The sequence below is a fragment of the Jaculus jaculus genome, chromosome 2 (genome assembly GCF_020740685.1).
Source record: "Jaculus jaculus isolate mJacJac1 chromosome 2, mJacJac1.mat.Y.cur, whole genome shotgun sequence".
Lineage (NCBI taxonomy): Eukaryota > Metazoa > Chordata > Mammalia > Rodentia > Dipodidae > Jaculus > Jaculus jaculus.
In genome coordinates this window covers 65,539,103-65,564,742 of record NC_059103.1, presented here as the reverse complement: position 1 = coordinate 65,564,742, position 25,640 = coordinate 65,539,103, and the positions used below count along the sequence as shown (strand labels likewise).

Genomic DNA, 25,640 nt, shown 5'->3' with positions numbered 1-25,640 from the left:
GCGGCAGGGCGCGGACCGGGAAAGGCCGCATCTCCCCGCCGAGGACGACCCTCCTCCGCGGGCCGGCGGGTCGCGGGCTGGTGCTCCTGAGACCCGGATCTTCTGCCGGCGACCTCGTGAAGTCAGCTGACGACTGCCATCGTCCCTGGCCCCAGAGGGCGAGTGGAGGCCCGAGGCGCAGGAGTAAAGCGACCCCAAGGAGGAGTTGCCCTGGGAAAGAGGAGACGGTGAGAGCTGACACATCCCTAGGCACAAATGAATCAGCTACTAATTTTTGTCCTTTTTTTTGTTTTTGGTTTTCAAGGTAGGGTCTCACTGTAGCTCAGGCTGACCTGAAATTCACTGTGTAGTCTCAGGGTGGCCTTGAACTCATGGCGATCCTCCTACCTCTGCCTCCTGTGTACGTGCGCCACCAAGCCCTGCTAATTTTTCTCTTTTTTTAATTGACAATTTCTTACATGTAAGTAACGTAGTGCGATCACATTCCTCTCCTGTTACCTTCTCATCCCCTTCCTGCTGAAACCCGACTTCCTAACTAGCCCCCCTCTTTCATGTATTTAAAAAACTTAGCTGGGCTAGAAAGATGGCCCAGTGGTTAAGTGCTTTTCCTGTAAACACGAGGTCCTGAGAGGGCCTGAGACTGCAGAAGCAAAACTACTAAAAGGTTCATTGACAATTCCGCTTTGTTACCTTCTCTTTTTTGTCATCGCCCTTCCCTTGCACCCATTTATTCAAACAAGTCACTCTCCTACTTTGATGTTTTTGTTTTTTCCCTGCACCATTGAATGTTTACAGGTGTAGTGCTCTACAGGTTTTGTGTAGTTAACAGTCTGTGTAAGGTAGTACTGCAACTGGCTATATAGTGTCTGGAAGACAGCTTTCTACACTACTACGCATTATCTGGCAGGTCAGCCTGGGCTAGAGTAAGACCCTGCATTAAAAAAAACAAAAAGAGAAAACATAATAAAGCAAGAATATTTTAATTTTCATGAATAGAAAATTAATCCAAGAAATTAGAATCCTTGGCTGATTAAAGAAATTCACAGTGCTAGAGAGATGGCTTAGCCATTAAGGCATTTTTGCTTGCAAAGCCTAAGGACCTAGGTTCAGTTGACCAGTACCCCCATAAGTCACATGCACATGTATCCTGAGTTCATTTGCAATAGCTATTTCTCGCTCTCTCAAATAAATAAATAAATTCACTACCAGTACTAGTAATGATGAATGTTCTGGCAAAGTCTTTTTTTTTTAAATTCCTTTGTTTATAAAGAGATGTGTGATTTTTCCTTTATTTTTGGTATTCCCTGAGGTAAGTGGATAGGGGTGTGTGTGTGTATCCAATATATGTAAGTTTTTCAAGGTAGAGTCTCACTGTAGCTCAGGCTGACCTGTAATTCACTATGTAGTCTCAGGGTGGCCTGGAACTCCTACCTTTGCCTCCTGAGTGTGCCACCACGTCTGTCTGTGTTATATGTTTTGAAGGGAACAATTTTATTTTTAGTTTATGGAGGAAACAGTTTTAAGTAATGGCTCAGTAGCTTATAAATGCAGAGATGGAACCATTTATTGGCCAAGATATTTAGCACTAACACTACTGCCTGATGTTTGTGTTTTGTGCCCTTTCCTTTATAATGGACATGTTGCTAATGGATGGAAATGAACAATACTCTACAAGCTCTATTAATTAATGATGGTCAATAAGTACCATTTGTATTGGCTACATACTCTTATTTACTCAGTTCATCTCGTGGGGCTTTCTCAGTAGTCAAGCATTCTGTAAGGGATTTTGTCTCCAGCACTCTGATGTCTGGTAAGAGATTCCCCTACCCTCTTTGCTGTTTTTTTCCCCCTCCTTTTCTACTGATCCTCCTGCCTTAACCTCCTGAGCAGCTGGTGGTTTAGGGGCCTACCACCATGGTGTGCACTCAGTATCTCTCTGTTTTCTCCATCCTTTTCTTTGCCAGTAATAGACATGCCTGCTGATTTTAGTTTGGAAGTAAAATTTATAAATGAGTTGTATGTTGTCACCAGAACCTCAGTGTACTCAAAGATAAAGGAGTTACATGTCCTTCATGAATGGTCCTGAAGAGGGTGGATGTTGTTAAGAACTTGTTTGATTTGTTTGTAAAGATTGTTGGATGGTCTAGGAAAGGTGTTTTTGTGTCACTTCAGAGGTGAAAGTAAACTGTGGCTCAGATGATGTTGGAAATACACACTGAATGGAACATATTAGCCAACTTTATAAGAGTACAGTGTTTACCAGTTAGATCAGTAATTGTAGAAATGTTGGATATTAAGACTGTATCAGCTACTTTCTCACTGCTGAGGCAAAATATGTGACATCTTAAGGAAGGAAAGAGTTTATTTTTGGCCTATGGTTTCAAAGGGAAGTCTGTTGTAGTGGGGAAATCATGGCAAGAGCAGACAGCCAACATCAATATCATCATATTAACAGGAAGGAAGTAGAGTTAGCAAGTAGGGCTGGGCTGTAATAAAGTTTTAATCTTTGAGGCGCTCTTTTTACTACATGGTACCATATTAGCTGTTTTAACTGAAGTCACATTTTACTAAGTCCATCTGCTCATTTCTTCCTTTCTCCCTTCCTCTCTCCTTCCCTCCCTCCCTCCTTCCCTTCCTTCCCCCCTCCCCCCAAGATAGAGTCTCACTCTAGCTCAGGATGACCTGGAACTCATTCTTTAGTTCCAGTCTGCCTGGAACTCACAGTGATCCTCCTACCTCTGCCACTGGAGTGCTGGGATTAACAGTCTGTGCCACCCTGCCCAACTACCAAGCCAATTTCTAAGTATCAAAATCATTAATTTTATTTCTTTAAAAAAATGGGCTACAGAGATGGCTTAGCAGTTAAGGCACTTGCCTGCAAAGCCAAAGGACCCATGTTTGATTTCCTAGGACCCACATAAGCCAGATGCACAAGGTGGCACATGCATCTGGAGTTCATTTACAATGGCTAGAAGCCCTGGCATACCCATTCTCCCTCTCTCTTATCTGCCCCCCGTCAAATAAATAAGTTAAATTAATTTTATTTATTTGCAAGGAGAGAGGGAATGAATGAGAATGGGCATGCCAGGTCCTCTAGCTGCTGTGATCAACCTCCAAATGCATGTGCCACTTTGTGCATCTGGCTTTTCATGGGTACTGTGAAATCAAACCCAGGTCATTAGGCTTTGCAAACAAGCTCCTTAACCACTTAGCCATCTCTCCAGCCCTAATTTAATTTCTTATATTAGAGTTTTATGCCTAATATGGAATGCTTTAGGAAAATGGATTCTATGAGTATGGTTAAGTTAAATGTTGGCACTATTAAAGTAAGGTGTGCCTTTTAAATGAAACATTTAGCCACTTTTTTTTTTTTTTTTTTTTTTTTTTGGTTTTTTGAGGTAGGGTCTCACTCTAGCCCAGGTTGACCTGGAATTCACTATGGAGTCTCAGGGTAGCCTTGAACTCACAGCAATCCTCCTATCTCTACTTCCCGAGTGCTGGGATTAAAGGTATGCGCCACCACGCCCGGAACCCACATTTTTAAGATTTCAGAGGGCATGTAGTTTAAATTTAGTGCGAGTCCTTAATACAATTATAATTTCAGCTGGAGACTAAATAAGCTCATGTCCTTTTGTTAATCCAAAATTACATCAAAATCTAATTACCTTTAAAATTTTCTCCTTGTATCTCTATTTTTTTTTTCTCTTCCTGCAGATAGGATCTTGCTGTGTTGTCCAGAGTGGCCTTTGAGTATACTCCAGGGTTCAAGTGATCTCTTTTACTCACCTGTCTGTACAGCTGGGACTACAGTATACAGTGAGGTGTTAGGTATCTGCTTTGTTTTTAAATTACCAAGTAATTTAATGCTAACAGCATTATGTTATTAGACTTGCCATTGTCTCAATTAAAAGTTTAAACCCAGTCTGATCTCTTGATGAGAATCACAAGTATTAATGGACACTATAGATGGACTTCTCAAAGGTGAGTGTTCATTGAAGAGAAAACCTGGTTAGTGACAGATACAGTAAGCTTTGAAGAATAATAAGTGTGTCATAATCAGTTACATGCTGCTAGGATGAATCACCAGACCAGACACAGTTTATGGGAGGAATGGATTTTTATTTAAGGCTTATAGATTCAGGACAAGTTCCATAATGGTAGAAACTGGCCCCCACTACCAGTCCACACAGAGAAAAACCACGAGCAGCACCACAAAGCAACCAACCAGCAACAAAACACCAACAGCAAAACAGCAGGGACCAAGGCAGAACTCACTCTGCATACCTTAGGCTGGAATTCAGATCTGTCCTCAGGGCCCCTCACTCCCCCAGTAGGAGGAGTTTTCCTGCTATGGGCAGAAGGTGCAAACTGAATTTGAATAACATCTGAGTCTATTGGGGGACATAGATTCAAACTACCAGAATAAGGGAACTTAAAAAACTTTTTTTTTGACAACTTCCATGATTGTAAACAATATCCCATAATAATTCCCTCCCTTCCCCCACTTTGCCCTTTGAAACTCCATTCTCCATCATATCCCCTACCCCTCTCAATCAGTGTCTCTTTTATTTTGATGTCATGATCTTTTCTTCCTATTATTATGGTCTTGTGTAGGTAGTACCCGGCATTGTGAGGTCATGGGTATCCAGGCCATTTTGTGTCTGGAGGAGCACATTGTAAGTAGTCCTACCCTTCCTTTGGCTCTTACATTCTTTTTGCCACCTCTTGTGCAATAGATCCTGAGCCATGGAAGGTGTAATTGAGATATTTCACTGCTGAACATTCCTCTGTCACTTCTTTTCAGCACTGTGGTGCCTTTTGAGTCATCCCAAGGTCACTTGCCATCTGAAAAGAGAAGGTTCTCTAACAAAAAAGTGAGAGTAGCATTAATATATGAGTATGAACATTAAGAATGTTCTTACTGGGTAGTTGGGTGAGCATAGTATATGCATTTGGCCAGACACCAGCCGATGTTATATACCCCTAGGACTCATGACTACCCTTGTAGGTTTTCAGTATCAGAGATGGATTCCCTCCTATGAAGCAGGCCTCCAGTCAAATTAGAGGGTGGTGGTTTTCCCCCATAACAGATGTGCCACTATTGTAGCCGTTGGCTCATTTGGCCTGGCTGGCCAAATATAAGGCTTGAAGTATCCACCGTTGGGTATCTTCACTGGTGATTTCTCTCTCTCTCATTGAACTGCATGTAGCATGGCTTTTTCCAGCTTTCTGTCAGCTGGTCTACATGGAGGAGGTTTTCAGCTCAGCTCCAGCAGGGTTTCTCAGTGACCTTGCAGCTCAAGTATATGGAGTCTTCAGCAATAGGGTCTTACCATCTATTCCTGGTGGGAAACCAAAGGCCTCAGCAATGGCCTGTAATGTTTTGGGGGACATCAGGGACCTCCATGGCCAACAGCTCACTGGAAGGTATCTCATCCCTGGCACTGAAAATTTTCTAGTAACAATCTGTGGCTCCTGTGTGTTCCATTGTCCAAAAAAGTAGGTTTCCATATGAAACCGTATCCTCTTAGATATATAAATGAGTCATATGGAAACCTTATATCCTCTCTCCTCCTTTCCTTTCCTCAGTCTCATCCCCTAACCTCACTTGGGCCTTTTCACCCCCATTAATCTGTTCTTTTACTTACATATATACAATACCATCCTAGTAAGTACCCCCTCCCTCCCTTTCTATTCACTTTATATCTCCTTTCTAGCTTACTAAAACCTTTTTTGTTGTTGTTTGTTTTTGTTTTTCAAGGTAGGGTCTTACTCTAGCACAGAATGACCTGGAATTCACTCTGTAGTCTCAGGGGGGCCTTGAACTCACAGTGATCCTTCTACCTCTGTCTCCCAAGTGCTGGGATTAAAGGCATGTGCCGCCACACCCGGCTACTAGCTTACAAAACCTTTTTATTTATTTATTTTTTTAAAAATTTTTATTTATTTATTTATTTGAGAGCGACAGACACAGAGAGAAAGACAGATAGAGGGAGAGAGAGAGAATGGGCGTGCCAGGGCTTCCAGCCTCTGCAAACGAACTCCAGACGCATGCGCCCCCTTGTGCCTCTGGCTAACGTGGGACCTGGGGAACCGAGCCTCGAACCGGGGTCCTTAGGCTTCACAGGCAAGCGCTTAGCTGCTAAGCCATCTCTCCAGCCCTACAAAAACTTTTTAAAAGATATTAATTTATTTATTTGAGAGAGAGAGAGAGAGAGAGAGAGAGAGAGAGAGAGAGAGAGAGAAAATGACTTGCTTGTGCAAGCAAACCCCAGATACATGCACCCCTTTAATGCATCTGGCTTTATGTGAGTACTGGGAAATTGAACCCTGGCCATCTGGCATTGCAAGCAGGTGCCTTTAACTGCTGAGCCATCTCTCTAACCCAAGGGAACTTTTTATGATGCATTTCTTCTTAGAATTGATACTATTTATCCGAGATGTTGGGCTAGCTGAACTTCTCATACTCTAGTTGAGTATGCTTGCCTATAATCCTAGCACTCATGAGGCTGTGGCAGGAGGACTATGAGTTTGAGGCCTGTCTGGGCTAATTAGTGAGTCCTTGCCTCAAGAAGAAAAAAATAAAAGTTCTGTTTTTTTTTTTTTTTAACTTTTTCCCTTTTTGGGTGTTTTTTGACCTCATGAAATGATATATATTTTCTTCAAGTTCATTTTTTTTTGTTTGTTTGTTTGTTTTTCAAGGTAGGGTCTCACTCTGGCCAGACTGACCTGGAATTCACTATGGAGTCTCAGAGTGGCCTTGAACTCGGTGATCCTCCTACCTCTGCCTCCCGAGTGCTGGGATTAAAGGCATGCACCACCATGCCCAACTCCTCATTTTCTTTTTTTAAAAAATGTTTATTTATTAGAAAGAGAGTGTGTTGCAATCAGGTTCACATTGCTGGTAGAAATCATCTAACCAAGAGCAGCTTGTGGGGAAAAAAAGGTTTATTTTGCTTTACAGACTTGAGGGGAAGCTCCATGATGGCAGGGGAAAACGACGGCATGAGCAGAGGGTGGATATCATGCCCTGGCCCACATAAGGTGGACAACAGGAACAGGAGAATGTGCTAAACACTAGCAAGGGGGAGCTGGCTATAACACCCATAAGCCCGCCCCCAACAATACACTCCCTTCAGGAGGCATTAATTTCCAAATCTTCATCAGCTGGGAACCTAGCATTCAGAACACCTGAGTTTATGGGGGACATGTGAATCAAACCACCTCAGAGAGAATGGGCACACCAGGACCTCTACCTACTGCAAACAAACACCAGATGAATGTGCCACTTTGTGCATCTGGCTTATGTGGGGATTGGATTGGGGTCCTTAGGCATGTGCCTTAACTGCTAAGCCATCTCTCCAGCCCACAAGCTTATTTTCTTAATTTATCCTCTTTGTTTTTTCTGATTTTTTAAACTATTATTTATTTATTCATTTTGAGAGAGAGAGAGAATGGGTGCTCCAGGGCCTCTTTCCATTCCAAACAAACTCCAGAAGCATGCACCACCTTGTGCATATCACCTTATATGGGTACTGGGGAATTGAACATAGTTCCTCAGGCTTTTTAAGCAAGTGCCTTAACTGCTGAGTCATCTCTCCAACCCCTACTCTTTGTTTTTGGTATGTGTGATGTGTGTATGCATATATGTATGGTGTATGTACATATGTGTGCAGATACATGTTGCTCTTGCTCATTTTAGCAGAAGTCCAAGGAGGTTGTTGAGCATCCTCTATTGTTCTTCTGCTGTATTTCCGTATGACAATCTCTTGTGGAACCTGGAGCTTGCTGATATTCAAGTTAGACTGCCTAACCAGGGAGTCCAAGTGGTTCTGTCTCTTTCTTCTTTAGCACTGGAGTTACAGGCATGTGTGGCCTTTAACTGCTTTTTATGTGAGTGATGGGGATCAAAACTTACATCCAGGCAGCAGGTATCACTCATTTGCCAGCTTCAATGGGATGTTGGGATTGTACCATGCTATGAGTTTTGGGAAGGAGCAGAGGCTGCTGCTACTTTGCTGTCTCAGTGCTCTCCACTTTTCTCACATCTCTTGTATGATTTCATGGTACCAGGAACAAATTTTTATGCTTTTTGCCCCAGAGTTGGTTGGGCTTGGGCCTTTGTTGCAGAGCCCATAAAACCATTGGAGGAACTAGAATCTTGCTACAATAAAAATCTTGAAGGAATTCCAAACTGAAGCAGGCAGGGTCTGGAACCCAAAGAACAACGTTTTTTTTGTTTTGTTTTGTTTTTTTGTTGTTTTTGTTTTTTAACCAACTTCTTTTTTTAAAAATTTTATTTATTTATTTATTTATTTGAGAGCGACAGACACAGAGAGAAAGACAGATAGAGGGAGAGAGAGAGAATGGGTGCGCCAGGGCTTCCAGCCTCTGCAAACAAACTCCAGACGCGTGCGCCCCCTTGTGCATCTGGCTAACGTGGGACCTGGGAACTGAGCCTCATACCGGGGTCCTTAGGCTTCACAGGCAAGCGCTTAACCGCTAAGCCATCTCTCCAGCCCTAACCAACTTCTTAATATTTACAACTTCCCAGTTCTATTTAAAGTCCAAAAAAAGAAAAAAAAAAGTTTTCCAGTATTTCAAACTCCTCACTGTAAAGATTTGTCATGAGGAATGTAATTGGGGAATTACTGTATATTTTATATTGTTGTCAACAAACTGTAGATTCTGTCTGTGCTGTTTGCTCCTTCCCCGATGCTCATGTTCAGTAGTTGGCATTTCAGGATTGCCCATGTACTTTAACACTTTAAATTTCCCATTTGCATTACTTTGTGAGATCAAGGTGATAGACTGCTTAAGGTCTTGGTATAACCTATCCTTTACCTTTTGAGACATTATTTTTTTTAATTTTGCAGTTTATGGTTCCATGTATAAGTGTTCTGTTTTGTTTTGGTTTACCTTACTAGACAGTTAAAGAAAATGTTCCATGCTTTGAGGACTCCATTTCATACTTTCTTATCACTAAAGGCAAAAATCAAAGCACAGTTATCCATAAATACTCACAAGTTAGTTATGGGTTTATAAATCTACAATCCTATATACTGAAAATATTTACTGTGTAAATGTGAAGTAGCCAGTATCTTAATAGCAATGACAGTATCTCCAGTAACCTTTGGAATGGCAAAGCTTAAAGCTTTAAGACACAGGTCATTGTGGTCAGGGATTCAGGCCCCTGTACAGAGATGTTTCCGGGGAATGCTCTTTCTAGTGATTTGTTCACCATTTATTATAAAATGAACTATAGGACAAGTACAAGCTGTCTGGTAGAGTTTATCTATCAGAGGGATACATACAGCTATAACATATATGTTATGGAATTGACGGAATTCCTTGCAAAAGGCTGTTTCCCACTGCTAACATTGGTGTTTCTTGTCTGGGAAGAAGTGGTCTCTGTTTTGGATGCTTATCAGACAGCTGTGTTTTCAGGATTGTGTTTGCCTAAAAGGGGAAGAAATAGAATTTCCTATAGCCACAACTGTGAGGTCTGATTGTTGTATTAGTTACTGATTTGTCTTTATGAAAGTACCTTTGAGTATCATATCCGAGGAAGCTATAACTTTGAAGGTAGTTAATACCTGTCTTGTTCAAAGATGTAAACAGAAGCTGAGTGATCCTAATTTTGCCAAGTGGTCATTACTGGGTTTTTCATTTAGGTTTTGTAAAGGAAATAATCTGGCTTCATTGTCTTTTGTCCTTAGGGAAGCAAGCCTGATAACCTCTGTGCTTCCTTAGTATAAAGCTGTGTTGAGGGACTCCATTCCCAGTTTCTGGGTAAAGAGTAAACCCCAAGTTGTAGGAATGGAATCTTTTATTTGCAAACAATGCTGATACCATTTAGAAACATGTGCACTGCCTAAATTTTGTCTTAAAAACTATCCACCTATAGAAAATTGCCTTGAGGGCTGGAGATATGGCTTAGTGGTTAAGGCGCTTGCCTGCAAAGCCAAAAGACACAGGTTTGATTCCCCAGGACCCATGTAAGCCAGATGCACAAGGGGTACACGCATCTGGAATTGGTTTGCAGTGGCTAGAGGCCCTGGTATACCCATTTTCTCCCCCCCCCCCGTACTTGTTTCTTTATCTCTCTCTCTGTGTTTCAAATAAATAAATAAACTTTTAAAAACTTACCTTGACAAACAAAAAAACCTTAGGGTTGGGTATGGTGGTGCACACCTTTAATCCCAGCACTTGGGAGGCAAAGGTAGGAGGATCATGGTGAGTTTGAGGCCACCCTGAGATTACATAGTGAATTCCAGGTTAGTCTGAGCCAGAGTGAGACCCTACTTCAAAACAACAACAACAAAAACAAGTTAGGTCCTCATGCTTGTGCAGCATGAGCTATCTCTCCAGCTCCTTGTTATGTACTCTTTAAAAAAAAATTTTTTTTTAATTTATTTATTTGAGAGCGACAGATACAGAGAGAAAGACAGATAGAGGGAGAGAGAGAGAATGGGCGCGCCAGGGCTTCCAGCCTCTGCAAACGAACTCCAGACGCGTGCGCCCCCTTGTGCATCTGGCTAACATGGGTCCTGGGGAACCGAGCCTCGAACCGGGGTCCTTAGGCTTCACAGGCAAGTGCTTAACCGCCAAGCCATCTCTCCAGCCCTAAAAAAATTTTTTTAATGCTTATTATTATTAAGATGTTTTGTATTGATATACCATATGTTAGTACCCTCTTTTCTCTCATCCCTGCCCCCATTCCACTGGGGAAGCTCCTCAGTGGGGTTGTAGGTATTCCCCATGGGGTTGTAGTTTATGCATTATGGGAGCAGTAGCCAGCTATTTGGGGGGCATGCCTCTGGGCATAATGTTTCAACCTGTGGCTCTTACAATCTTCTCACCCCCTCTTCCACAAAATTCCCTGAGCTGTGGTGGTTGAATTTTAAGTCTACTTCTGGTGACCTCTGGATCTCTGCTTTGGTAGGTGTTGAGTATCCTCAGGGTCTGTTTACTACACCCTGGTGCTGATTATCAGGAACAACAGCAGTCTTACCTTCTCAATTCATCTATGGATTCACCTGGGGCTTGGCTGAAATGTGAAGAGAGCTTATCTCCTCTGGTCTCTCTGGAAAAGAAGAACATTTTCCAGTGGAGAATGAAGTCAGCATAGTTCGAATGGGATAACCATTATTAATTTAGGGAGAATTTGATGTGTGTAATCCCTCTTTTACCCAAAGACTAGTGAGAGCTTGACACTGGAGAGCATAGTCTTTGTTTCTATAGGATTCTGATCTGGCTCTCAATTCCAGATACAGGTTCCTTTATACTGAGCGGGTCTCTTAGCCAATCAGAAAGCTATTTGTTACCCACTGAGGTGGTATGCACTATTGCAGTGGCGTGTACATCATGTTAAGGTGTTTGCTTCTAAGTAGCTTAGACCTTTGGTTGCTCAAACTGTTGTTGGCCATTTTCGTCCAGTAGCTCATATAGTGTTTTCCAGCATTATAGAGGCTGTCTGGGAACTGGCTATGTTTTGAATTCTAGCCAAGTGTCTCTGTGCCCTGTGTCAGCATATAGTGTCTTCAGCAATAGGGTCTTAGATTTTGCCTCAGACAGGTAATCCTGTGCTTTGACAGAAAGCTGTCTAGATTTGGCGACCTTGTAGGTCTCTCTGAACAACAGCTCAGTGTGGGTAGTAACCAGTCTCTGGTACTGAGAGTTACAGGTCAGACAGAAAAAAAAAAATTATTTTAACCTTAGCCTTTATTCCACCTTCACCAGAGCTCTACTTTTCAGGTGCTCCTTACTCCTTTTGAGGGTTATATCTTTTAAGCTATCTCCAAGAATAAAGATTTCTATGGTATCAGCTCACTTTAGATTTAATTTTGTATTTGTTTCCTCCCCTTTTCCTGTCCCCCAAACATTTCCATTCCTATTGTCTGGTCCTTGAGTTGCCTATCAGGTATGACAGTAACTTGAGCAGGTCCAGGTTAGGAAACGCAGATAAGTGACACATCATGTGCCCTTTGTCTTTCTGTGATTGTTTGAGTTCCCTAAGTATGATCTATTCTAAGTCTCTCTATTTTTCTACAAATTTCATTGTATCATTTTCTTCTTACTGATTGTGTAAATGTACCACAACTTTGCTATCCAGTCGTCTGATTATGGACATCTGGGTTGATTCCAGTTCTTAGCTATAATGAATTGAGTAGCTAGAAACATGGTTGAACAAATATCTCGTATTGATGCATGGAGCATTTAGGATAAATGGAATTTAGGATAAGGGAATAACTGGGTCTGTTGGTAGCTCTGTGTTCATCCTTTTTAGGAATCTACACATTGATTTCCATAGTGGTTGTACAAGTTTACATTCCTATCAACAGTGGGTGAGGGCTCCTCTTTCCCTACATCCTCACCAACATTTGTTGTTGTTAGATTTTTTTTAATGATTGACATCCTTACTGGAGTAAGGTAGAGTCTCATGGTTGTTTTAATTTGCATTTCCCTAATAGTTAGTGATGTTGAATTTTCTTTGTAATTCTTCCTCTAAGAATTCCCTGTTCAGTTCTCTGCTCCATTTTTGGAGTAGGTTATTTGATTTTTTTATTGTTTAGCTTTATGAGTTCTTTGTAGATTCTAGATATTAGGCTTCTCAGTGGTACAGCTGGCAAAGATTTTCTCCCATTCAGTGGGTAATCTATTGTTTCTGCTTGTAGAATGTTTATATGTGTAAAAGCTTTTTACTTCATGAGATCCCATAGATTGAATGAATGTTTAGTTTCCAGGGCACTAGGGTTTTGTTCAGGAAGTCTTTCCCCACCCTGTGTCATTGAGAGTGCCTCTTATTTTTTTTTCTTCCAGTAGGAGAAGAGTTCCAGGTCTTAGAGGTCTTTAATCCATTTGGACTTGATTTTTATATATGGAGAGATGAGTTTTATTTTTCTACATATGGTCATTCATTTGTCCAACATCATTTATTGAAGATGCTTTATTTTCTCCAGTCTGTATTATAGGAACCTTTGTCAAAGATCATGTAGCTCTAGTTACTTGACCTAAGGTCTGAGTCTTCAATTCTGTTCCAGTGCTCTATGTTTCTGTTCTAATGCCAGTACCATGCTGTTTTGGTTACAATGGCTTTGTAATACAGCTTTATATCTGCCATGGTGATACCTCCAGAGGTGTTCGCTTTGCTGAGGATATGTTTGGCTGTCCAAGGCCTGCTGCTATTCTATATGAATTTTGAGATCAGATTTTCAATCTTTATGAAGAATGGTCCTGTATTTTTATTGGCATTGCATTGAATCTGTATATTTATTTTGGTAGAATTGCCATTTTTACAATATTTTAAAAATGTATTTTTATTAGATATGGACCTACTTAATATTTAACCAACACATGTTGGTACCATCCTTTCCTACCTCTCTGCCCCTTTTCTGAAGAGGCCTTCCTCATTGGGGATGCATATCAACCCCATGGGGATTTCTCTCTTGTTGCTTTTAGCACTTTGTGTTTATTTTCATAGTTAAGAGTTTTAACTGTGATATGCCTTGGAGTGTTTTTTTTTTTGTTTTTGTTTTTTAATTTTCTCTGTTTGTTTGGTATTCTGTGGGCTTCTTTTATCTGGATGGGCCTCTACTTTGAGAGATTGGGGAAATTTTCTTCAGTAACTTTCTTGAATATGTTCTCTATGTCTCTGGTCTTGATTCCTCCCCTTCTGATTTTGATTTTGGATTTTGATTTTGATTTTGGTCATTTTAGTGTATCCCACAGTTCCCTCATATTTGGTTCACTTGATTTTTTTTTTTTTTTTTTTTTTTTATGAGGTAGGGTCTCACTCTAGCCCAGGCTGACCTGGATTTCACTATGGAGTCTCATGGTGCCCTCGAACTCATGGTAACCCTCCTACCTCTGCCTCCTGAGTGCTGGGATTAAAGGCATATGCCACCATGCCTGGATCACTTGAGTTTCTGAATTTAGCAAAGGTTTTGGCCTCCAGTAAATTACTTCTATCTTGTCTTCCAGGTCAGAGGTTTTGTCCTCCACATAAGTAATTCTGTTTGTGAAGCATTGTAGAAAGGTTTTTTTATAAACCCTATTTGATTTTTATTTTCTGCTGTGTTATTTTATTTTTATTTTTGTTATTTTTTTTGAGGTAGGATCTCACTCTTGCTCATGCTGACCTGGAATTCACGGCCTCAAACTCACAGCGATCCTCCTACCTCTGCCCCCTGACTGCTGGCATTAAAGGCATGTGCCAACATACCTGGTTTGTTGTGTTATTTGCATCAAGTCCATCTCTGTTTTGAGGTATAGTTTCAGTTCAACTTTTGAATTTCTTTACACTTCCTGGAATTCATTCTTATATTTGGTCAAGTCTTCATTAAGCTTAATCAGTTATTGAGATAATCCATTTCTTGACTCAGCTTCAATTCATTCATGTATATTTTGAGGGTTGTACCATTTTCTTCAATCAAGTTTAGCCTATTGTCAAAACCTGAACACTCTAAGAGATGATTCTGTTCTATTTTATTGATACAATTGTTGGTTTTTTTGATGGGTTTGCTTCAAGTTCAGCAATTCTTTTTTTTTTGGTTTTTGAGGTAGGGTATCACTCTAGCCCAGGCTGACCTGGAATTCACTATGGAGTCTCAAGGTGACCTTGAACTCATGGCAATCCTCCTACCTCTGCCTCCCGAGTGCTGGGATTAAAGGCGTGCACCACCACGCCCGGCTCCTAAGTTCAGCGATTCTTTTGATCAGGGTCTCATTGGTTGTTGTGTTTTCATTTTGGGATTGAATTTCATTTTTTTTTAAAGAAAGGTTTTTTTTTAAATGTTTTGTTTATTTTTATTTATTTATTTGAGAGTGACAGAGAGAGAAAGAGGCAGTTAGAGAGAGAGAGAGAACGGGCACGCCAGGGTCTCCAGCCACTGCAAATGAACTCCAGACGCGTGTGTCCCCTTGTGCATCTGGTTAACGTGGGTCCTGGGGAATTGAGCCTTGAACCAGGGTCCTTAGGCTTCACAGGCAAGCGCTTAACCGCTAAGCCATCTCTCCAGCCCTTTTTTTTGGTATTTGTAGCAGACAGCTTCAGGATCGCTGAGATGAACTTCCAGACCAGGCACCGATACGGAGGAAGGGATATTTACTGCAGCCTACAGATCCAGGGAAAGTTCCATAATGGCAGAAGAAGCTGGCCTGCCTTCACAGGACCAAGCAGAGAGAGAGAGAAGTACAAGCCAAAAAGCCAAAAGCCAAATAGCACACTTTAGGAACTCCAGCTAGGCACACTTTGAATATCTTTAGATTGAAATCTGAAACCCACCACCACACCTTAAGATCCACCCAGTGACACTGCCTCCAGCCTGGTGGCTACAAATGCACCACATTCCACCCCTGGCCCCCAATAGATTTCTAACCATCACACATTGTAAATTGTACTCAGTTCAATTGCAAAGGTCACCATAGTCTTGACCAATTTAAGATATTAAGACCTGTAAAGTCAAACAAGTTAAACACTTCTAACATATAAAGGCACAGAGTAAACATTTTCAACTGGTATAAGACATAGCAAAGAGGGACTAAAACAATGCACACTTAACCACCATCAAACAAACATCAAACTTCTGCAGTTCAAATTCAACATAACCATAGACTGAGTGTCTCCAGATTTTCCAGTTCCGCCCCTCCAGCTGGGCAGAGTAGCCAGGGAACACTTCCATCCCAGGCCAACAATGCGCTCTATGGTAGTCCTTGCACAGTCCTGGTATATACAAAACGTCTTCAGGTCTTCATGCAAACTACAGTCCATCTTCCAAAGGCTCTTTCAGCCAATCAGGGCATAATGCCCTGCCTCATGCTGCGTCTCAGCAACAGCTCCTGGAACCGTGTGCAATTCATGACCACTCCTCACATTTTCCAAAGGCTCTTTCAGCCTGTCAGGACATCAGGCCCTACCTCGTGCTGCATCTCAGCATCAGCTCCTGGAAGCATGTGCAATTCACGACCACTCCTCGCATTTTTCATGCTTCTGAAACCAGTACCAGGTGTGTAGGACACAGCCATATTCTTAATTCACAGACAAAATAAATCATAACCTTGAAAAGCAGGTTCCTTCTCAAGTCAGCTCTTTTCAAAAGTGTTGGCATTTCTATGATAGTCTTTCCTCAGGCATCCTTTCCATGGTAAAGCAACTGGGCCATCTTCCTTTAAGATTGCTAATGTGTTTGACAATAGCAGATCCAGTAACCTAAAAGCAGTCGCAGTGCCTATAATTTTAACTTGTTTTAGGTTTTCCAGCTTAAAATCTTAAATCTTAATTCTTCAATATCTTCAGCCAAGCACATCAGTCCATTACAAATTTAACCTTGATTAAACTCTCTGGGCCTGGGCATCAGGACGCAGCGGCCCTTATGCCAGTAGCCCAGTTCCAACAAAGTCCTCTACAGTCTTTCCTTCCCCTTAGAAAGCTCTTAAGCCAACCCTCGAAGTTCAATGCTGTTTGTACTTAGCATTCTCAGACTCTCATCAGAACAGTCCATAAAACTTAGCTTACCACTCCAGAAGACATCTTCAGTTGCAAGCACCAAGTCCATGCCCATTCCTCCAAAACAAAGGTTTGAAAAGATCAACATCCACATGGTCAGGTTCATCATACCCCACTCCTAGTACCAAATTCTGTAGCAGACAGCTTCAGGTTCACTGAGATGAACTTCCCGACCAGGCACAGTTATGGAGGAAGGGATTTATTGAAGCTTACAGATCCAGGGGAAGTTCCATAAATGGCAGAAGATGGCCTGCCTTTATAGGACCAAGCAGAGAGAGAGAGAGAGAAGGAGGGAGGGAGAGAGATACAAGTCTAAAAGTCAAAAGCCACAGCACACTTTAGGAACTCCAGCTAGGCACACTTTGCATATCTTTAGATTGAAATCTGAAACCCACCACAACACCTTAAGAGCCACCCAGTTACATTGCCTCTAGCCAGGTGACTGCAGATGCAATCTACAAACAAATAAACAACTGAATATATTGGGGGCCATCTATTCAAACCATTACAGTATTTATTTATTTATTTATTTATTTATTTATTTATTTATTTATTTATTTATTTATTTATTTGAAAGCAACAGGCAGAGAGAGAAAGAGGCAGATAGAGAGAGTGAGACAGAATGGGCGTGCCAGGGCCTTTAGTCACTGAAAACAAACTTCATATGTGTGTGCCTCTTGTGCATCTGGCTAACGTGGGTCCTCGGGAATTGAGCCTCAAACCGGGGTCCTTAGGCTTCACAGGCAAGTGCTTAACTGCTAAGCCATCTCTCCAGCCCCTTGGGATTGAATTTCTGTTGAAATTTCTCTATGACTTCATTGACTCTATGAATTTTTCTATGACTTCATTGGAGGCTTCCATCGTGGGACTAGGCATCCTTGGTGAAGATCTCAGTCTTCTGACTTTTATTGGCTTTTTTGTGTTGCAGTCTACCCATCTTGGGGGGAGGGACTTCATTCTATTGAGGAGGATGCAAGATTTGTCCTTATAGGATTTTCAGAGGGTGTTCTGTTTTAAATGTGAACTGGATCGGTGTACTGGTTATAACCACAGATGAGCAGATTGTGGAGTTTGCGGGTACATCAAAGGTACTTGGGGAACTGTGAGCTCTGGCCTACTCACTCTACTTGCATGTGCTTTTCAGCACATAGGAGTCATGGGTTGGGGAACCAGGAGCCAGGAAGCTAGAGAGCCAAAGGTAAGAGGATTGCTCCTACAGTGGCCCTTGTAACCTCTGACACGGGTGATTAGGGTTGTCAGTATCTATGGGCCAGTCAGGGTACTAGAGCAAAAGGCCTACTTTCACAGCCTCCACACAGGGTAAGGCCCCCCCAAGCTAGGCACAGGGGGACCTACCAGGACCAGGAATCTGGGAAGAGTCAGGGAACAGGGATCTGGTCTTCTCACTCTGTGCCACTACACCCTTCATTCAGGCATCATCTGTATAACCATAGATTCTTCTTTTTTAATATTTAAAAAAAATATTTATTTATTTATTTTGAGAGGGGACTATGGGCATTGTAGGGCTTCCAGCCACTGCAAACAAACTCCGTATGCATGTGCTGCCTTGTGCATCTGGCTTACATGGGTACTGAGGAATCGAACCTGGGTTCTTAGGCTTCATAGGCAAGCGCCCTAACTGCTAAGCCATCTCTCCAGCCTGAAAAACTCAATTTGTTTTTTGCTTTGTTTTTCTAGGTAGGGTTTCACCCTAGCCCAGGGATTAAAGGTGTGCACCACCATGTCTGGCACAAGAATAAATTTTTAACAAGTTTTTTCAAGCCTTGGCTTTTCATCCCATTCAGTGATGGAGTTTTTACATAATCTGAATTCTAAAAGGGTTGCTTATTTTTCAGTTTTTTCTTTTTATTTGACTGAGAGAGAAGGAGGGAGAGGGAGGATGGGGGAGAGAGAGAGGGAGAGAGAGAGAATATGGATGTGCCAGAGCCTCCAGCCACTGCAAATGAACTCCAGACAAATGCATCAACTTGTGCATCTGGCTAACATGGGGCCTGGGGAATCGAACATGGGTCCTGTGGCTTTGCAGGCAAATGCCTTAACCACTAAGCCATCCCTCCAGCCCACTTCTTTTTTTTAAAGATTTTTTAAAGATATTTTTATGTATTCATTTATTAGAGACAGAGAGGGGTGGGAAGGAGAGAGAATGGGTACACCAGGGCCTCTAACCACTGCAAACAAACTCCAGACACATGTGCCAACATGTGCATCTGGATACGTGGGACCTGCAGAATTGAACCTAGGTTCTTAGGCTTCACAGGCAGGCTCCTTAACTGCTAAGCCATCTCTCCAGCCCAAGTTTACTTCTTCTAATCCTTAAATTCTCCTTTTATTTGGGTGTGGTGTTGCATGCTAGTAGCCCTAGCTACTAAGGAAACTGATAAAAGCATATTCATTGAACCCGAGAATTAGAGCATATCCTGGGAAATACAGTTAAAGAAAGTTTCAAAAGAAAAAAACTGGGATTTTCACCCTGGTGGAGTATATAGTCCATTGGTAGAGTGTTTGCCTAGCATGACTAAATGCACTTGATTTGATCTGGTACTATGCAAAAAGAAGGAAACAAAACTAAAAGTTACCTTTGTTTCTCACTGGTTGTGTGTGTGTGGTTTTTTTTTTTTTTTTTTTTAATTTTAGCACCATACTTATTGTAAAGACAACTATAAAGTAATTTTTTTCAGTATATCATTTTTTTCCCCTAAACCTAATTTTTTTTCTTTTTTTTCTGTTTAATTTTAGAATGGGAAATGCATTGAAAACCATTGGCTTAGCAGAGCACAGGATTTATTGAGGGCATACATTTCCTATGAGATACAAATGGTAAGTTTAACAAAGAATATATATGTATATGTTTTGTTTTTTGAGGTAGGGTCTCACTCTAGCCCAGGCTGACCTGGAATTCATTATGGGATCTCAGGGTGGCCTCGAAATCATAGCAATCTTCCTCTGCCTCCCCAGTGCTGGGATTAAAGGCATGCACCACCATGCCTGGCAACAAAGAATATTTTTCCTTTTCCCTTTCTCTTTTCCTTTTTTTTTTTTTTTTTGTTTGTTTCTTCTCTCTCTCTCTCTTTCTTTCTTTTTTTTTTCTTCTTTTAGCTCTGGAGTCTGCATCAGGGCCTTATGGTCTTTCACTGAGCTGCAAACACATTGAGGTTCTACTGATCTTTCCTTATTATTTTTCTTTCACTTGTTTTGAGACAGGACATATTAGTTACTTTCTTGTTATAAACAGTAACTGATCAGAAGCAACTTAAGGAATGACGGACCTTATTATGACTTAAATTTACAGAGTGTGGAGTCTTTCATGGTAGGGAAGGCATGGCAAGCTGGAGCAGAAGCAGAAGTAGGGCCTAGCTGTATAACCTCAAAGGCCTACCTTCAGTGATCATCTCTTCCAGTAAGTCTATCTCCCAGAGGTTCCACAACTTTCCCAAACACCACAACTAAGCTGGAGACCAAGTATTCAAACACATGACCCTATGGGATACATTTTCATATTTAAACCACAATATAATGTTTCTCAATGTAGTCCAGGCTAGCCTAGAACTCACAGTCTTCTGCCTGAGCATCCTGAGTGCTCAGATTGCAGGTGTGCATCACACTTAGCCCAGGATATTTTATTGGAAAATTCCATCTAGACATGAAAATCTAGACATGAAGAGTTACTTAAGAAAGAGAATTCATACAGGATAGTGCAGTGTCTCTTAAGAAGCACCATAATAATGATGAATTCAGGAATAACTAGAGCTGTCATAAATTCTATTAGTATTCTTCCAAAAATGTCATAATTGGACCAATGGAGGACACATTTTATTGTGGATAGAACTAACCCAGAAATCATCAGAGTCAAAAACTTGGTATATTAGGACTGGCTCCTTAGGTGAATCTCCCTAGAAATTATTGGTGAGGGATTAGAATTAAAGTTATCTCATTATTTTAGTAATCATGTTAATCTGAACTTTACTGTTGCTTATTGCATATTTTTGGGTGTTTGGCAGTTGATAAGGAAGATGCAAGTATTCTTTCTCTGAAAATTTATTTATATGTCATGATTTATCAGGTCTTTGAAATGTGCTTAGGAATATCTACAGTAATAGGAAGTAGGGCAAAAGAGCTACTTGTATAGTTGTGGTGGGTAACATCATGAATAAGAGCTACCAAAAAAATATGATTAGAAAATATCTTTAGAGTGAGTTTGGATAGAGAGTTCTTTTAGGGCCTTTGAGGTCCAGAATAGAATATTCTATTGGTATATTGTTCTGTAGTGAACATAGGTGGTTATGTTTCTTTGCTCGAATTAGCATATATGTGATGGTTTAGGACTTGGTGACCTTTGAGGATATAGTTGTGGACTTCACTCAGGAAGAGTGGACTTTACTGGACTCAACTCAGAGAAACCTATATAGAGATGTGATGTTGGAGAACTACCAGAACCTGGCAACATTAGGTAAGAGTATTAACACCTCTTGTAGCCTCTTAGGGAGCAGAAATGTATATATAATGTTAACGTGAATACAGTGGGAAACAACAGAGGATTGTTCCTGCCCTTAGCATTTTAAATTTTTTTGTTTTGTTTTGTTTTTTGAGGTAGGGTCTTGCTCTGACCTTGAATTCACAATGTAGTCTCAAGCTGGCCTTAAATTCATACTGATCCTCCTATCTAAGCCTCCTGAGCAAAGGAATAAAGGTGTGCAGCACCATGCCCAGCTCCTAGCATATGTCAGTCCATTACTGGTGGTGGTTGAGGCAGGAGGAATGCTATGTGTTCAAGTTCAGCCTGGAATGTATAGGAAATACCAGGCCAGCCAGGGCTGTATAGCAACGCCTTGTCTCCAAAAAGAAAAAAAAAAAAAAAAAATCTAAACGAAAGAGGTAAAAACTGTTGCTGTAGTTATTTCCCATGAGAATGAACTTCTGTCTCTACTTCTGTTATATCTAACTTGAAAAAATCTTACTGATTGTTGTAGTTAGTTCTGTGCTGCTGGACAAACACTTGAGGAAAGGGGTTTCTTTCAGGTTTACAAATTTCAGGGGAATACCATCAATGGCAGAAGCAGCTGGCTCACTTCCACAGATGTATAACAGAGATATCAGCAAATAGCCAGAACCACAAAACTGAACAGCCAGAACCAATATTGTAGGTTGCCCTGTTTTTTTAAAAAATATTTTATTTATTTATTTGAGAGAGAAAGAGAGGGAGGGAGAACGAACATATATATATCAGGGCCTATAGCCACTGAAAATGAACTACAGATGCATACACCACCTTATGCATCTGGCTTACAAGGGTACTGGAGAACTGAACCTGGATCATTAGGCTTTGTAGGCAGGTGCCTTAACCACTAAGTATCTCTCCAGCCCTGACCCTGGGTTTTGATCTTTAGTACTACATAAATTGGCCATGGGATGCCTGTAAATATAGCACTTTGATGACAGAGGCAGGAGGATCAGAAGTTCAAGACCAATCTTGATTCATACTGAGTTCAAGGCCAGTGTGAACTATATAATATTTTGTCTCAAAAATACTGTGAATGAACTACATTTTTTTTTTTAAGGGGAAAAAAGGAGTCTTTATTGAGGATTCTACCTGAACTACATTTTTTGACACCATATTCTTGATTATTCAATTTTTGACCTAGGCAAGATACTTGAATCAATCTTTGCTTTATTATTAGGATATTTAATATACAGTGAGTTTTTATTATTTTTAACTTATTTAGCATTCCATTTTGTTGTGAAAACATGTTTTTATTTACTTATGTTTTATTTTAGGATGTAAAATACACCTTAAAGCAAAAGGAACAGCACTTCAGAAGGATACTTTCTGGTCAAATATATCAAATTTACCACAGTTGGTAAGATTAACAAGGGAATTTCTTAGTTTACAGTATCAGAGAATATTGGTAATTTCATGGTAGAAATCAGCATGAAAGAGAGAGATTACCCATGGGGACTTACATTTTTGAAGAGCTATCCCAAACATAGGGTGAAACTTTATATTTTAGAATTCTCATGAAAACATATTTCCTACATATCTGAAAAATACTTTAATTTTCATTCATCCCTTTATCAACAGTCAGGAAGCCACAATAGAGAGGAACTTTGTATCTCTAAGAAAGTTGGAAACGTCTTCAGTGAATACCCATGCTTGCAGACACACATGAGTACTCTAAATACAGAAAACACATCTGAGAATAATTTGTATAGAAAAGACTTACTTCCTTTGCTCAGGAAAACCTCTACTGAAGAGGAACTTTCTTTGTTGATTCAACATGAAGAAGTCTCGGCTCTGAGTTCAACAGATGTTTACCAGAGAACATGCATTCAAGACCAATCCTTTGAACAAAATGATGATGGAAAACCCTTTGTTAATCACTCACATCTTCAGGCACATAACAAAGCTGACAATAGAGAAAATCCCTATGAATGGGACCAATGTGAAAAAGCTTTAATTCAACCTACAAGTTGTTCTACTTATGTTCAAACATATCCTATAAAAGAAACCTATGGATTTAGAGATTTCGTCAGAAATCCTTTCTACCTGAATAATGATATGGGAACTCACATGTTGGAGAAACCCCATGAATGTAAGGAATGTGGAAAAGCCTTCACTACAAACTCAGGCCTTACTACACATATACGAAGCCACAGTAGACAGAAGGCCTATGAGTGTAAAGAGTGTGGAAAAGTATTTGGTAAATCTTCAGGCCTTATTGAGCATATGAGAAGTCATACAGGAGAGAAGCCCTTTGAATGTAACCAATGTGGGAAGGCCTTTGCTTCTTCATCATATCTAATTGCACATTTGAGAACACATACTGGAGAGAAGCCTTTTGAGTGTACAGTATGTGAGAAAGCATTTACTCGTTCCTCCTACCTTCGCATTCACATGCGAACACACACAGGAGAGAAACCATATGAATGTAAGGAATGTGGGAAAACCTTTGCTGTGCGCTCATGCCTTAATATACATTCACGAACACACACTGGGGAGAAGCCCTATGACTGTAAGGAATGTGGGAAGGCCTTTACAAGTTTTCGTCAACTGACTGAACATATGAAAACTCACACTGGTGAGAAACCTTTTGAATGTCAGGTATGTGCAAAATTCTTTAGAAATTCCTCCTGTCTTAAGAAACACTTTCGAATTCACACAGGAATAAAACCATATCAGTGTAAAGACTGTGGAAAAGCCTTTAGTGGTCGCAGTGGCTTTACAACACATGTACTGACTCACACTGGGGAGAAGCCATATGAGTGTAAGGAATGTGGGAAAGCTTTCAGAACATCCTCAAGTCTTATTGAACACATAAGAACTCACACTGGAGAGAAACCATTTGAATGTCATCAATGTGGGAAGGCCTTTGCATCTTCTTCATATCTTACTACACATTTGAGAACTCACACTGGAGAGAAACCATTTAAGTGTTCGGTATGTGGGAAAGCATTTACACGTTCCTCCTATCTTCGTGGACACATACAAAGTCACACTGGAGAGAAACCTTGAGTGTGTAAGAATTGTGGAAAAGCCTTCACTGAGTGTTCATGCCTTACACTCATATGGCTTATTGAACACATGAGGAAGAACACACTTGGGAGAAGCCCTATCGATGTCAGTAATAAAGGAACACATTCATTAACTTTCCTGAACTTATTGAAAGTTTGAAAACTCATACTGGTAAGCTTTTTGAATGTCAAATATGTACAAGTCTTAGAAGTTCCTTATATTTTGAGAAGCACTTCTGAATTCATATGGTGATAAGACCATGTCAGTGTAAGGACTGTGAGAAAGCCTTCAGTAGATGTACTGACTTTATGACACATGTACTGACTCACCCTGGGGAGAAACTTTATATGTGCAGAAAACGTGGGAAAGCCTTCACTGCTTCCTCCCACCTTCAACATTTAGAAATCACATAGGAGAGAAATCTTTTGAATATGACCAGTTTGGGAAGGCATTTGTTTCCTCCTCATCTCTTAAGAACTCACACTGAAGAGATGCCCTTTGAGTATACATTGTGTGGCAAAGCATTCAAGTGTTCCTCCAACCTTTGTAGTTACATGAGAAAACACATTGGAGAGAAAAACCTGCGTTAGCATCATGGAAAAGCCTTTATTGAGCACTTAGGCCTTACTAAACACATAAGAACACTGGTTTCTGAGGAGATGACCCAGCAGTCAGAGGCCCTTGCTTGCTGAGCTTTCTGGCCTGGTTTCAGTTCCATAGTACTCATTTAAGGCCAGATGCACTAAGTGGCACATCCATCTGGAGTTCATTTGTAGTGGCAAGAGACATTGGAGTGTGTACTCTTCCCCCATCTCTTTAATGGGAATATTTTTTTAAAAGAAGGATATAACACCAGAGAGAAGCCCTATGGATATGAGGAATGTGGGAAAGCTTTCACTGTTCCTTCATATTTATGTAACCATATAAGAATTCACAGTGGATATAAACTAAATGGAAAAACTTCACGTGTTCTTTTAATCTTGCCGAACAAAATTACTGGAGGGAAATAATTTGAATGTAAGGAATGAGGAAAACTTAAGTGCTCACTTCTTGGTAATGACATTCGTATTTAGTGAAGAAACCTTATCATGGTAAGCACTGTGGAAATGTATTCAGCTGATCCTTTCACTTTAAAGGCTTGTTGGACCTCATACTCAAACATGTCTTATGAGTGTAAAGAACTTGGAAAGGTCATTAATGTCCACTTACAATGTGGCTGAGGCCATACAGTGTAAGAAAAATGGAAAGTCTTCTGTTTCCTTGGCTTTTACTAAATATATGTACAATTCCAGTACACTGGAAACTACTGATGTATTATATGTATGAAACTTATAGTTCTGCTAAAATAATTTGATATTCACTTATGATCTCAAAGTAGAAAAAAAAACTTCATGCAATGTAATGCTACTTTTAAATATTCCTCTACTTTTGCTAAATGTGGTTATCCACACTGAAGTGCATATGCATACAATCAATATGGCAAATGCTTCCATTGTCCTGAAATTTTGTGTACTGACAGTGATGTATTTCTAGGTGGCTCTACATATTTACTTTCAATGTTTTGAATATTTCATATATTTCAATATATGCATGCATTTTTAAAGA

General features: G+C 40.6%; 1 protein-coding gene across 1 annotated transcript; it reads left to right on the top strand.

The window, feature by feature from the left end:
• Positions 1-25,640, top strand: LOC123458609 (zinc finger protein 26-like). The gene is made up of 5 exons (XM_045143033.1): positions 1-227; positions 19,265-19,345; positions 20,849-20,975; positions 22,301-22,383; positions 22,605-25,640. The coding sequence occupies exons 2-5, from the start codon at positions 19,343-19,345 to the stop codon at positions 24,033-24,035; spliced, it is 1,644 nt and encodes a 547-aa protein (XP_044998968.1). The 5' UTR covers positions 1-227; positions 19,265-19,342; the 3' UTR covers positions 24,036-25,640.

Excerpts from the sequence above, each read along its gene's own strand:
- LOC123458609 (XM_045143033.1), top strand. Across the intron at positions 20,976-22,300 it reads CCAGAACCTGGCAACATTAG|GATGTAAAATACACCTTAAA; the intron begins GTAAGAGTATTA and ends GTTTTATTTTAG. Across the intron at positions 22,384-22,604 it reads TATCAAATTTACCACAGTTG|TCAGGAAGCCACAATAGAGA; the intron begins GTAAGATTAACA and ends CTTTATCAACAG.